At 39.6% G+C, this 14,346-nt stretch overlaps 1 protein-coding gene across 1 annotated transcript in view; it reads right to left on the bottom strand.

Annotated features, from left to right (window-relative positions):
* Window positions 1-6,773: 6,773 nt before the first annotated feature.
* FBXO4 (F-box protein 4) overlaps window positions 6,774-14,346 on the bottom strand; it is a 7,997-nt gene continuing 424 nt past the window's right edge. Inside the window, exons 2-7 of the mRNA XM_005426097.3 lie at window positions 14,030-14,265; window positions 12,188-12,408; window positions 11,135-11,210; window positions 10,449-10,627; window positions 9,512-9,687; window positions 6,774-8,477 (exon numbers count right to left, since the gene is read on the bottom strand). Of these exons, the coding sequence (XP_005426154.1) occupies window positions 8,388-8,477; window positions 9,512-9,687; window positions 10,449-10,627; window positions 11,135-11,210; window positions 12,188-12,408; window positions 14,030-14,265 (978 nt within the window). The 3' untranslated portion in view covers window positions 6,774-8,387. The remainder of the gene's footprint in view (window positions 8,478-9,511; window positions 9,688-10,448; window positions 10,628-11,134; window positions 11,211-12,187; window positions 12,409-14,029; window positions 14,266-14,346) is intronic.

Below are 14,346 nucleotides of genomic sequence, written 5' to 3'. Positions count from 1 at the left end.
ATATTTTAGTAGATTCAGGCTACATCTATGCTCTATTTAGGAGCTGGTTCTGGCTCTTTATCAATGTGAGTGGGAGTAAATGTCAGGATTTGGGTGGGTCCAGGGCTGTGGGACCTCAGAAGAGATGAGGCTGCATTGTTACGCACTCCTTGTTATGGATTGCTGCCAGCTGGGATGGACAGTGTGAGCTGTAACCATACAGTGCTGTCAAGGTACAGTCACTGCCCTAGTGCATCTCTTTGGGATGTGCTGCAGCTACAGTCCTGTGCAAGCATGGCCTACAGCTTGCTGAGGCCGGGATGTGTGTTTCACAGAGGCCTTGTTGTCACACTGCGTCAAACAATGATCCAGGAAGAAATAAAAAGACTTGATTCAAAAATTTAGCTAATTGTATCTCTATTTTGGAAATACAGTATTTGTTCATCCTACAGGACATTGTCATTTAAGGCTTACCTTCTGTGAATTTATCTGGGACTGTTTTACAATACTTTATCCCAGAGTATAAATCCAGTGTGCTGGTGTTCTTTTCCCAGAAAAGGGGTATGTACTTCTGGCATAGTTTGACCCACTTCAAATGAGCAAAGTACTCTTATTTTGGAATAAGATTGGACCTTCTTACAGGTTTTCAAGGACAGCTAATTTTTTCTGAATTCAGTATCTAATTGGAGACAACTTTCAAATGTAGGCAGTCTGGTTAGGTATTTCAGAGGTGTCAGGAAAATGGTATCTGTTCTGAGGAGTGGATACCCTAATTGCTGTGCCAGCTTCTACCTGCACGCAGATAATATGAAGCTTGACAGCCTCTGGATATGTTCTAAGTCCCACTCAGGAACAACCTGAGGTTTCTCGCCATTGCAGGGAATACTGTGACAACACTGATATTCCAATATCGAGTTATCTTCATTCCACTTTGATGTGCATAAAACAAAACCAAATTAGCAGCATATAAATACACAGAAATATCCAAGAAACATTTTCACTAAGAATGTAAGATCAGACTTCATGGGTTTCACTGTATATTGCGCCATAACCATTCAAATTCTGTGGCTGTTTCAAAAATTCCAAGACCTTCATTTATCCTAGTGTATGCAACTCTGTGTGCTCAAATACGGGATAAATTTATATGCCCAGAAAGTGATTAGAATTAGGATAGGATTCCTGGCATACAGCTGCACCTCTGAGTGTGTTGGGGTGCATGTTGTTTTACTATTTGGAAGTTCCACAGTTGTGTTGTACAAGTTTTATGTTTTATTCTCATTAAGTTATATTGCTCAAAGATGGCGACTAGAGCAAGGGGATTTCCAGGGCTCCCTCCCCCTCCCATGGCTTCGGTTATGTGTCAATCATTTGGGTCCTCCTCATTCTATGTTAATTGTGTTGTCTGTCAATGTTGTCCCTCCTCTGTTGTTCGGGCGACCCCCCTGCCCATCACCCCCATCCCACTCCCCAACTCCAGAAGGCTCCTCGGGGTTCGGGTGGTGATTGGGCCGGGGGGGAAAAACCACACCTATTGTTTCTGTTAATTGGATGTCTCATGTCACCCCATTTGATGTATCTTATGTTGATTGGTTATGTTTGTCTCGCCCTCCCCCTGGGGTCGGCTTTATAAGGCCTGACCAGGGGGAGGACCTTTGTCAGTTTTCCGTGACCCCTCACCCTCCTGTTTCTACCCTGCTCCTAATAAACCCTTCACCCACCACGGGCCTCTGCCTTGGGGTAGCTTGCCATCCCCCGGTCAGGACAGACTGTGGCCGCTCTGTCACTTCCTCCGGAGTCTCAGCTCTGTGGAGCAGCCAGGCCACTTTCGCACGAGCGACCGCATGAGTGCAGGATCTCACATGGTCCAGCTGAAGCACAGCTCTGCATTCTCTCCCACCCCACCATTACCTGCTCAGCAAACCACAAATCAGGCCAATGAATTTTATCTGGTGCACTGGAGAGCAGGAAGGAAACTGCTGTGCTGGAATGCTTAGAGACCAGAGATGCATGGAAGGTACCATGTGGGAGAAATAAGACAGGAGCTGGCTCAGCATGTTAGCTTGTGGGTGTCATTCAGGTGGCAGTAGGGACACCCATAGACAAGGCACCGTGGAAACATCAGTATCAGGTTATATGTTAGCCAGAATTCTCCATGGTTGTTGATTTTAACTGCCTGCCACGAATCTTGGGTACTGTGGCAGCAGTTCCCAATTCCTCCTCTTCAGTTGGGGCCCTCAAACTATTTAACCCTTCAGGCATAGCAAGACACCTCAAAAAAATCTTCACAACAGTATGTCCTTTCAGTCATTTATTTTTCAGTTTATATCTGTGTTATTAGCTACTTGTGACTGGAACAAGTGATCAGAGAATAGTGGGGGATCAAAATGTGTGTATGCACACCAGCTTATTTATATATAACTCCATAGCTGTGGTAAAAATAAAGCTGGAAAACATAAATCCTTGGTAGAATTTTTTTGTTATAGTGAGCCTAAAAGCAGTTCAAGTCTCAGCTGAAAAGGATATTTATATTGGCTCAGCAGCAATTCTTTTCAACAAAAGACTGAAAAATGCTTGAATTCAAGTACATAACTCAACCATGTATTGATTATACTCAGAGTTTCCTCTCTTGTTTTAGAGAAATGTAGCAATAATCAGGTAACTGGGTTTTTTGCTTTCAATATACATTCTTTTACAAATTTTGAGTCTCTAATTTTGAAAATAAACCCCCAGGATTATTTTAATATTGTTTGTCAGTTAAATGTGTAATTTGCATTTATTTTGATGCAAATAGGTTGTGGTTTTTCTAAGAAGCCGAATGTGTAGCTGTGTCAGTGCATCCTTATGCTACATTGCCCAAAGTCTGGATGTGTGATGTGTAAATGTTATAGTCATAAAAGAGGATTCTCAGGTAACTCATTTACTTAAATCCTCATTATTCAAGAAAAAATTTAACTTATCCCACCAAATTTAATGTACAGCACATATGCAGATCAAATTTAACCTATTTCTTTCATATTAACTAAAGCTATGGACACTGTTTTAAATCTTCACAAAATGTAAGATTAAGCCAGTCAAATTTCTAAGGGAATTGGCTGTTAATAGCATTGTTTTTATAAGAGAAAGTTCTAAGCAACTGGTGTTTCTAGTTACATTTAGGAAACTTGTGAAAAACCTTCTACAAAAGGTTATTTGGTTCAAATAGAGAAAAAGGCTTAGTTTTGTTCTTGATGAGTAGCCCTTTTATGTTCGTATTTATGGAATGTGTCTCGTATGGTATCAGGCACGAACTGTGTTAATAATTTAAGTTTGTAGGGAAGACATGAGAGATGCCACACCAAAATGATATTCCTTTATCAACAAAGCACTACAGATTAAGAAATACAACCCTTGGTCCTTGGTTCCTGTGTAACGACAGCAGTTCCTTTATGTGAGAAAGCTGTGATTTTTTGTTATCACTTTATAAAGAGTAGTATTAAATAATTTAATGAATACAGAAGGTCTTTCTGGGTTCACTTCACAGTGAAACACTTCACAGAGCTGGGTGAAATCTGTTTCTGGAACTGTATCAGAGTTTCATATACTTCCAGCTCTTGTCCACCAGTAGTTTGCATACTACGGAGGAATTGAGACTCTAAGACTAGTATTGTTCAACTTTCTTTTGGTGGAGCAAATGGCTTGATTGATTTCAGCCTTCAGAAAAAGACTGAATGCCTTTTTCTCCCATTAGGGTGACTGATTCTGTGTGCTGTCACATGCTGGCTGGTGTTCCCAGAGACAGTAGGCTCCTTGTGCAAGGACAGCCAGAAATACTGCAAGTGAGAATACTGTTAGCCCATTCTGTGGGCTAAGAGGTGATTCAGAGACTTCCTGATGCAAAGTCCTGCCTTCAGTGGAGAGCATTCTGTGCACACGTGCAGGACAGGTGACTGGTTTGGGAGCATACAGTTGCTCACGAACAGGAAAGCCCGGCAAACTCTCACAGCAGAGCAGGAGATGGAGAGAGTTGAGCAGCCGGCAGCCTGGTGGGCCAGCTGATATAACCTCTGCTAGTGCAGGGCAATCAGCTAGCTTCCTGGATCCTCCTGGCGTCAGGGCACAGGAAGGCGATCCAGAAGGACAAGTGATCCTGCGGCAGCAATGCGATGTGGTGGAGCGAAGGAAAACACGAGAGGCGAGCCAGTTCTCTGCAGCAGGGGAACGCTTATTGGAGGGAGGGCAGGCGCGAACAGGACGGGACGTGCAGAACAGTAACCCATGCTCTGCCCCTCGGTGAGAGCATTTATCAGAACCCCGAGGGGAGGGGAAAATCACAGACAACCAATGACGAGAAACAATACAAAGAATGACAAGCCCGACTAACAAATCATAATACAACAAAGGAGTGGTTTCCCACCCTGACCCAATCACCCGCTGTCCCAGGGAGAACTTTCTAGGGATGGGGAGTGGGCAGAGAGTGATGGGCAGGGGGGTCACCTAGGAAACAGAGGAGGGGAGAATATCATTATCATATAGTTAGGGAGGGGATATCTTGACGGACTTAAAAAGTGAAACAAAAAGGCGGGAATCGCCATGGTAGTTAGTGATTGACAGTTAACTGCCACTGGATAGAGGGGGAAGGAGCCCTGAGAACCCAGCCTGAGAACACCTTCTTAGAAACTTTAACAAACAGCCAACTTACAAATAAAACTAAATCAGAACTTCACAAACCAAAACCGCGCACACACCACAACAGGAGCAGCTCTGCACAGGGCACCTGAGGTCCTGGCAGACCAGGGAACCTGGCTTCAGTAGTGTGCCCACACAGTGATGAAGGCTATGTTGAGGGCAAGTGCTCAATTCCCCTCTGCCCAGGACTTGTAGCTCTGAATCTGAAGCATGGTGTCCAGCTTTAAGCCTGCACTATGTGAGATACAAACCAGAGAGAATCCAGCGAAGGGTCACTAAGACATTTAAGAGGCTGGAGGAAGGAAGCCTAAGAGACTGGCTGCTGAGGAACCTTGGCCAGTAATGCCCAGACTGGTACCTGCAAACAGCTGCTCAGCACAGATGTGGTAATGCTGGAGCAGGAGATACCTAATCTCACTGGCTTTTAAATATTCCCCTTATCCAGACCCATCATGTTTTGTTGTTTGCTAGGTCTCTGCTCTATGCCTACTACCTACATTCTTGATTGCAGTTTCATCCTCCTAAGACAACTGAGGGCAGCCTTTGTTCAGACATCCTCTGAAGTTTAAATACAGGCTCTAGCTATATCATGTTCTGTAACTGAACAAAGAATGTTATTTCTCTACTCCTGTATTTGAGGAAAGTAATTTATCCAGAACCACTAGTGCTAGAGTGGCATGAAAAACACAATACATCACAGACACCAATCACTTTGCAATAATGCCAACGATTATTTCCATACGTCTTCTGACAGCAACTCCATCTATTCTTTTCAGCTGCGATATTCATGCTGCCATACAAAGTGATATTGACAATACCCACCAGATTAAGAGGCAGCACATTCCCTGTCTATGAGCCTTTGAAAAGCATTTCGATTTTCCCATAGGTCTTTCTATAACTGTGCCCGCTTCCTGCATCTCTGAGCAGGGGAGTGCAATTGATTACTTGGAGCAATTTTGGCAAAGGGTGTAGGGATGCTGCCTGGACAGCATCAGTGCTGATGCAGATCAGCAATGCCATCCTGCAGGACACACAGAGAGCCACAGTTCCTTCTGAAGCTGGAGCTAGAAAGGTCCTGACACTCCTGCTTAGATCCAGGGCTGCTCCATCATCATCATAACCTGCAAGACATCTCACCAGGGACAGTGTGCTGCCTCTGTCCTGAGAGCCTGACAAGTGCCCCCAGGCACTGCTCTGGAGCTGGACGCAGGTATTTTTGTTATTCAATTTTCAAAGATTTGAAAATTAGCATCCTCATGGCCACTTTCTTTTTTTTGAAAGTTGCTCAGGTGAAGTCTCAGTAATTGAGTTTTCTTATAAATTCACATATATTGTCATTTTAATCTCTTATTTTGTGACCACTGTTTAGATAAACATCCTGCCTCAGTGGGTACAAAAGCAATTTCTGTCTAGTGCTTTTAGAATCCTTCATCCCTAGGAAAGCAAGATTCCTGGGATCCAGATCCTGGTTTGATTTTTCACAAACCCATCACCATTGCATCTACTCTGATAAATACAAAACCAATTAGATTTTTTTAGAGAAGTAGTTTTCTTTTTACATTACAAAGTTTTAAGATACACTTAAGTCATGTTCTAATATTCCATACCCAACTATTTTTGAATTTCTAACAATGACAGTCCCAAGCTTAAATGATTTCTACACTTCTAAATTCAGCAGACTCAGGAACTGAAATAGGAGGAATTGACAAATGTAACAGGCAGTGCATCTCTGCAACTATTTTTCGTATGTATGCTCAGCAAGCTGGTTGCCTCTTCCACAGCGTATCTCTGTGCACCTCAGCTGCTCCTTTGCACAGTGTACATTCTCATCCTCCTTGCCTGTGCTGATCCACCACAGCATTTAATCATGGAGCTCTGTGACTGCACGGACTTCTCATGCCCACTGTGTGTTTTCTATACTTCTAGACTGTAATTCTGATAGGTATTCTAGCTTTAAGTTAATCTAACAGATGCTCCCTCAAAAAAACTACATACTCTACATTATCCTAACCCTTTGAAATGACAGTGAGTTATCTTAATTAAACTGGTAACATAAAATAACCTTGTTCATGACTATGGACAACACACATGTAAGGGGCTTAACACACATAGGAAGACTCTAAATATCATTCTTTAAAAAAGTATTTATTCCTGATGAAGAAAGTAGAAAGACGATCTTCCATAACCCCTCCATATTCGTAGTAGCAACAGAATCAGGTTGCTGTATTCAATCCCATACATACAGACCACTACGAAATTAATATGATTAGGAGGAAAATCACATACACCCAGTCACAAAGCATGGAATTTTACTCCAAACACTCAAATCCATTGGATCTGTTCTATTTTAAAGGGCAAAACATATGTACATTATTAAAAATATATATATATATATAAACCCCGGAATTTTCATTATAATGTTCCTTTGGATTTTCCCTTGAAACTCCCATGTGTCCCTGATTAGGACACATCAAAAAAATCTGGGAAAATGGATTAATTGTGCATAAAGATGAAAAAAAAGGAGATACTTTCTAGTTCATTAAAAAATCCCAAACATCTTCTCAAATGGAATGTTTCTGACATGGCTGTGTTGATCATCACTCAAGTATCCCAGACTGAAGGCAGTTACAGCTGTATGTGTGTTTTGCAACCATTTATCTAGGGTTCCAAGAAAAACCCACAAGACACCTGAATTTCCACGATGATAGGAGAAAATAAAACAAAAGGCCCAGAATAAAGCAAATAAATGCCCTGGCAAGAAATCCAAGTGAAGTTTCTGAACATTCATCCAATAGTAAAAACATGAAAAGGTGGAAGATGATGACTATCCTGAAAGACATCTATATGGAAAACACAATTTCCAGCTTTAAAATGTTGCTTTGCTTTTCATAAAACTATTTGCAAATGCGTAGAAAATTTCAAGCCAGGTATAATTCATATGTGCAAATGGCCACAACTGTTTGGGAAACTTGATAGTTTGTGTATGCAATAAAGTCCTGAATGATCCTATTTAATACTTGTTCATGGAATCAGAGGAATATCCAGTTCAAGCTAATGTTTTCAGTGCAACAGAAAGAAAAAGATGCCGAAGTCTGTTGTGGTTGGTTTAAGTAAGATCACAACAAAGGAACAACAATTCATATGCAAGAGTGTTTGTTTCCTTCTAAGAAATTTGGTCTGGGCTGAAAATTTCCCCCGCTATTTTTGTCTAGGCATTTTTTCAAGGAAAAATTCAGGGGAACTCACTTTTCTAAATTCAAGAGTTACTGTCTTTCTGTCAAACTCCTACTATACAACGTGCAGTATGTTTTCTTTGGTCAGGAAGTGTCACTGTAAAGATCTCCACTGAATATATTTACTAAATGTGTGATAGGGCTGTGCTGATAAACTAACGTAGTGTTACATATTTATTTATAGAAGATATTACACCATCAGATATATTGGAAAAGATTGTACTCTAAAGGCCTCTAGTTGAAAGGAGAGAAAAACAACAAAACACTCAGATTGTCCCTCCAAATCACTTCTTCATCACAGCTAGAATCAAGGTAATTCTACTTGTACTTCTAATTCAGGACTATAGTTGGAAAAATGTTAAGGATTTGAGTATGTGCAGTGAAATATATACAGGTCTGCCTTACTAGTTTTCCCTTTTGACAGTACTCTGGCAGGAAGGACAAGATTCTTACTTCAACTGAAAGGGAAAACACCAAAAGGTTTATACAGGGCAACAATGCCTAATCTTACTACTGAGCACTTTTACAATTTGCTTCTTCCAAGAGCCACTCAATTCCATTTAGCAGTCCATCTAAAGTTGCAGCTACAGTGTCCTGCATCTGTGAAAATAAAATTGAAAGAAAAAGTTATTGTATTAGAGGTAACAGCTAACAGGATCTAACAGTATTTTAATATCACTCTGCGTCTATCTGTAAAGTCAGAAACACTCATATCAAATCTAAATTTTTATCACTACTGTAAAGGTCCATTAGACAAAAAAAAGGTTTTATAAAAGTAAGAAAACAAACAAAAAAACACCCTTACATTAAGAAAGCTTTCACTCTTAGTATCAGAGGTGAATTTATTTTCAATTGTTTCATCAGCTGTTCTGGAAGATTACATTTGCTTTACAGATGGCAATCCACTTGAAAAATCTTCTTGTTACTCTTAAAGCAAAACTGCCACTTTAGAGCTTTGAACTTCTATGCATCATTAACACTCAGATTTTGTAATATCCCATCCAGTGGCTATTACAAATAGTATGTTTTGTAAAAAGCCTATAAACATTTTCCTTATGAAAACAAAGGAATTACCTCAAATCAGGATTTTTTTTCTGGTTAAGTTATTCTTCAGCTACACATCAACAAAAATGCATTCTGTGCGGCTGAACCATGCTGATAGATACTGTCCTTGATGAACATAAAAAACCAGGTTCAAGACCTCACATCCTAGGTAGAAAACTGATCTGTCAAAAACTGAAGACATCACATCAACTGAGTGACAGTAAACAGTCTTTTAAAAATGTCCCAAAAATCTATCTTGTGTCCAAGGCTGTGACTCGGGAAATTTAGATTTAAATGAACTGAAGTTTCCTTACTCCCTTCAAGACCATCATTTGTCCTTCCTTACATTCTAGCTCCATCTTAAGTCTCTTGTGTGCTTTTGGGCAAGTCACTTAAGCTCCTTGTTTTCAGACAAGCTAATAATTCATCTTGGAGCACCAGAGAAATGAAATCTTTCACTTGAATGGAAAGCTCATGTACTAGTGTTGAAAGCTGCACTCTTGCTTAGGTAGCTATAGTTAAGCAACCTAAGAGCCTAAGTTAAATTTAAACCGCAGAGAAACAGAAAATAAATGTTTAAGAGCAAGTACCATCCAGGGCTGATGCAGCAGATTAAGTTGCAACTGATGTGCCACATAAACACATGGAATTCTTTGCACACCAACATCAGACACACAGGACAAAACCAGCAGAGGTCTGTTCGGAGGCCCGAGGGCTGGATCAATCATTGCCGAAATACGAGCCAGCTCCTCCTGACGATCATGTGCTAAGAAACAATTTTTAATATATGAGTCTTAAGTATATGCAAAAAAAAGTGTTTTCATTTTTGGGATTTTTTTATGTCAGAGGCATTTAGACAGAGGGGTGGAAGGACCAAATGATCTTGTTCTGCTTATCACAAGACATACTCATCTGCCCTTATGTTACACAGATATTGATGACATTTAGATATTAAAGATCTCCATAGATTCTATGGCAGCCTATTTCAATCCTAACATGAGAGTGTTTTCTGAGTACCTCACAGAGATCAAAATTTAGTGTATCCCTTCAAAGTTTTTTGCCTGTCTCTTTTCTGAGACAGCCCTTTTCCTCCATTCAAAGCTGATGAATGTAAAGACAATTACTGGAATTGTTATTTGCATTATCATCTCACAGGACTAAACTGATTTAGACTAATTGTATTTTTTACTGTTTTCCTAGTGAAGGTTGTTTCCACAGCACAAACAATGTATTTTCAAGTTTCTCCTATACATACCCATGGGGGTTTTTTTGTTTTTTAATCCATGTAATTTCTCACATATAATTTAGATAGCAACCATATCAGTATGTGCCATAAACAAAACAAGGGGCCATAATCCACAACATGTTGATTACAGTGTCTAGAATACGAGACCTCTTCGTGAAGAGGTCACATGAAGAAACAGCAGATTTTGAAAGGATCAGAACATGGATTTTGATGTATTGCATATTCTTTGTAATCTAACACACCAGTTATTCACAAAATATAAATAAAGAGAATCCCCTTACCTCTATGAGCTTCTGCATTAGCAACATAAATGAATCCATCAACTACTTCGCACACCTTCCTCACTTGAGCTATTACACTGTAGTGCGTGGCTTGCTGGCTCCCTACTGTGCTGTTCTCTTGGTAAAACATCTTATTCACAGCAACAGCTTGCTCCTCCCTTGCTCTCCTCCTTTCCACACTGAAAGATATTTCAGTGGTCAGGTTAACTGAGAATATCAAAAGAGAATCTTGAAAGTCTAGGCAGTGCAGGAAAGGGACAGGAAAATGGGCTGAGCCAGAAAAATAGTTTCATTTCTGCCTGCCCTCTCCTGCTCTCCTTTCTTCCTGAGTGCACAGAGATGGTTGGCAAACTGCAAGATGCTTATGAAAATACACTCCAGGATGAGTTCATGGAGTGTTTCCAAAGGGACTCAACCAAGGTATTAAGAGGGACAGACAAACCTGTAATGTGCCTGTTGTACATCTTTGGTACAAAGACTGTTTGGAAAAGCTTTATTACTTCCATGAGAAAACTCAGTGGTTGAAAAAAGAAAGGACAAGCAAAGACATGCATTGAAACTTCAATTTATAAGGGATATCCATGCATTAGAAAGTGCACACGAAAGTCCCAGGACAAAAATATGAAAACTCTAAAATAAATTAGAAACTGTACGTTTTATTTGGTGGAGAACAGATCTTATCTTACCTCGTGGTGGAATACAATGTCACAATATTGAATTTTTGACTGTTGTTAAACTGAAAACTGACTCCGGATCCAATTCCTACAGGAAAAAAAGAATCTATGAGATTACAGCTATTTGGCTACTGAATACAATTAAGTGGTAGTTCAAGAATTCCAGTGGTGGTACAAAATGAATATATTCAAACCTAGATATTGCTCTTAGGGGTAGAAGATTTACTATTTTACAATTAAACTTTATACATGCTCCAATTGATCAGACTTTTAATTTCAAGAAAATCTAGTCAAAGGTATTAAAACCATTTCCATATTTCTGATTATTAGAATTGGAGCTAGAAATCTAAAACAGAAAGGAGACAGACTTGTATTTATTAGCTGAAACTGGCATAGAAAAGGCTCCAGTCTGCTTATGACAAGCTGCACTGAAAAGGACATATGAGAGAAACAAAAAACCCACTAAAAATAATTGTCATGCTTCCTATAAATACAATTTAATTATTTTAGTTCTGCTGTGATGAAATAACTGTTAGTTAAAGAGTAACATATTTTTGTCTCTGGCTTGGACTGAAGTCAAATTAGACTTTCAAAGGTACTCTTTAAAATACAAAAAATCCCTCACCTGCTCCTCTAACTCTTCTAAGTAAAATTTACATAATTTGATATCAGAATACTGAATCATGTAAGGATCAGCCTTGAGTTCCTGTGTAAAGTCACAAAGGTATTTTTTAGCCACTTACTGATAGCAGTACTGAAAGAAAGGCCTGTCTGCATTTACTGATCGTAACAGCAGCAGTAACATGGAATTCTGGATGAAAATAGAAGTACAAGGAGCAAAATGATTCTTCATACAATGTCCAAATTTAATCATAAATTCACTGAAGCTATTAGTTTGTCCCAAATGTTCGCTGCATTTATCCTTCTGAACACATCAGAAATCAGTTTGTTTTTACCATGATTCTACTGAATTTTAAGAATACAAAAACATCATTCCTTTTCTTCATTTCTTCCTCAGAAGTTTTTTCAGAAAACAAGAAGGCCAAAAGCCAAACCCATCATTACCATGAATTTGTCTCTGAGGTAGGCCAGCTACCAGCAGAATTTCTGGGCATGTCATCATCTTTTGTACTAAAGAGTTGTCCAGCTCTTCCAAACCTGGCCCAAACATAGCAAAGCGAGGTTCTGCCTGAGTGACCAGTGATTGCAAAAAGGAAGTCACAGTCCCATACCGGGGACGGCTCGATTTCAAACTTCTTCTACCCTGAGGACAGCTCCTTTTATATCTGTTTAAAATAGATGTAACTAGAAATTAAACACAAAATACAAAAGAGGTATTAATCAAACAAATTAATTTAGGCCCCACATTTCTTATGCTTTGCTTCTGGTACAACTCAAAGCATAGGTCAAAAATTATAAAGTTCCAAACTGATGGTTTCAAGCACCAGTACAAAGCAGACAAAACCATCAGGTCTTTTAAAGTCCAAATAGCGACTTTTTGGGCCTCAGTACACTTCTATCTACAAATCTTTCAGTTTATTTAAAAATACAATAAAAATCACTAATTTCCCGTCCTCACTTGAAAACACAATATAGGTAAAATAACATCAAAGCAGAAGAGTCACATCAAAAATGTAATTTTAAAAATGAGCCTTCTGATTGCATTTTAAACCTTAATTAAACTCTTTTGCATTTATAACAAGTAACCACCTGAAAAGAAACATTTCCCCTATAGTTAGAAAGCATGCAAGCTGTGGAAAGAGACAAGTGTTGTCTGCAAACTTATATGCTCGTTTGGTGTGGATGCTAGAAGGCATGGAAAGACTGGTAATTGAGATGAAAAAAAACCAGACATCCTAGAGCAGCAACTTGAGTTTGCTTCTGGAGTCCTGGTAGGCTGCTGCTGAACAAACCTCTTCAAGGAAGCATGACATGTGTGCTCCTTTATATCCACACTGAATGTTTCAGTTGAGATCAGCAAAACAGCTAAGTGCATGCAGACACAATGGAAATCAGTGACAGATGGTTTCAAATTAGTGATTCAGACCTAAACAGATTCAAATCCAATTTCAAAATCAGCTCATATTTTGCACATCAAATTCTGTGGGTACTGTTCCCACCTGTTAAAAGAGGATGAAGGGCACGGAGAATGCAGAAGTTAGTGCATTTACCACAAAGCAGTGTATTAAGGACCACCTTTGGAAAATGTAACTGCAAATAAATCAGAAATCCCAAAAACATCTACAGACCACTACGGCAAATCAAGGGAACTGAATGAAGTTTAGAAAAGAAATCACCACAAACTAACTTGTTTCAAGAGTTCTTCACGGTCACCCCAACATATTGTGTTGCTATGCTTTTCAACTATATTAGCTGAAACCAGTCTTTGTCTTACAGCCTTTGACAATCAGACCTAAAACAATACGACTTGTTATTCTGTGCACATTCTGTGCACTTTTTTATTATTAGGTCTTCCAAATAACATGAAAAACAATGGAGATTCATTTCACTTGCTGTAGTTTGAAGACTTCTTGGTACTTTTATGAAAATAACTGCCATGGCACTGAGAGCAAAGAACACTTCATTATCAAGATCAACAGTAAGCAGTATTTCTGTGCCACAGGAGACAGACAGTTTACAAAAAGCTGTAATTTTTTGTAGCATTAGCATTGTTTTTTTTACAATGTTTTACATTCTTGTTGAGCTTCAAACAGAAAGAGCTGACCAGACCATAGAGCAACAGGAAATTTTATTTCCAAAATAAACAATGGATTTGAGATACATCAAAATTTAAATAGCAGCTTCCAGCAGAGCTTTATTTCTGTAAATATGAAACATGCCTGTGGGCTGAATATTACTGCTGTAGGCATACTTGGAAGTCATGTAAGAGAATATGGAGATACTTACACTGCCATGTAATCATACAGTGCATTGTCGCTGACCTCTGAAAAGGCTTTATTAAAAATCTCCTCATCTGGAAGAGATTTCCAATCAATAGATGTCCAAGAGGGAAGATCCCGCAGGAGAAAATACCTCCATAACAACGGGTCTTGCACAGCTACCCTCCAGTAACAACTCGTGCTTCCCAAGCGGCACAAATCTTGGGGCGAGAGGAAGGACATGATGTTCAGCTGCACGTCGATCTGAAAACCATTGAGAGGAGCGGTTTAAGAACTCCCGAATTCAGCAGTGCAGAAGGACGGGGTGGGATGCAGCGCTTTGCC

This window comes from Geospiza fortis, unplaced genomic scaffold, assembly GCF_000277835.1.
Source record: "Geospiza fortis unplaced genomic scaffold, GeoFor_1.0 scaffold163, whole genome shotgun sequence".
NCBI classification, from domain to species: domain Eukaryota; kingdom Metazoa; phylum Chordata; class Aves; order Passeriformes; family Thraupidae; genus Geospiza; species Geospiza fortis.
The sequence above is the reverse complement of the archived record's forward strand: the minus strand, read 5'-3'. Positions and strand labels throughout refer to the sequence as shown.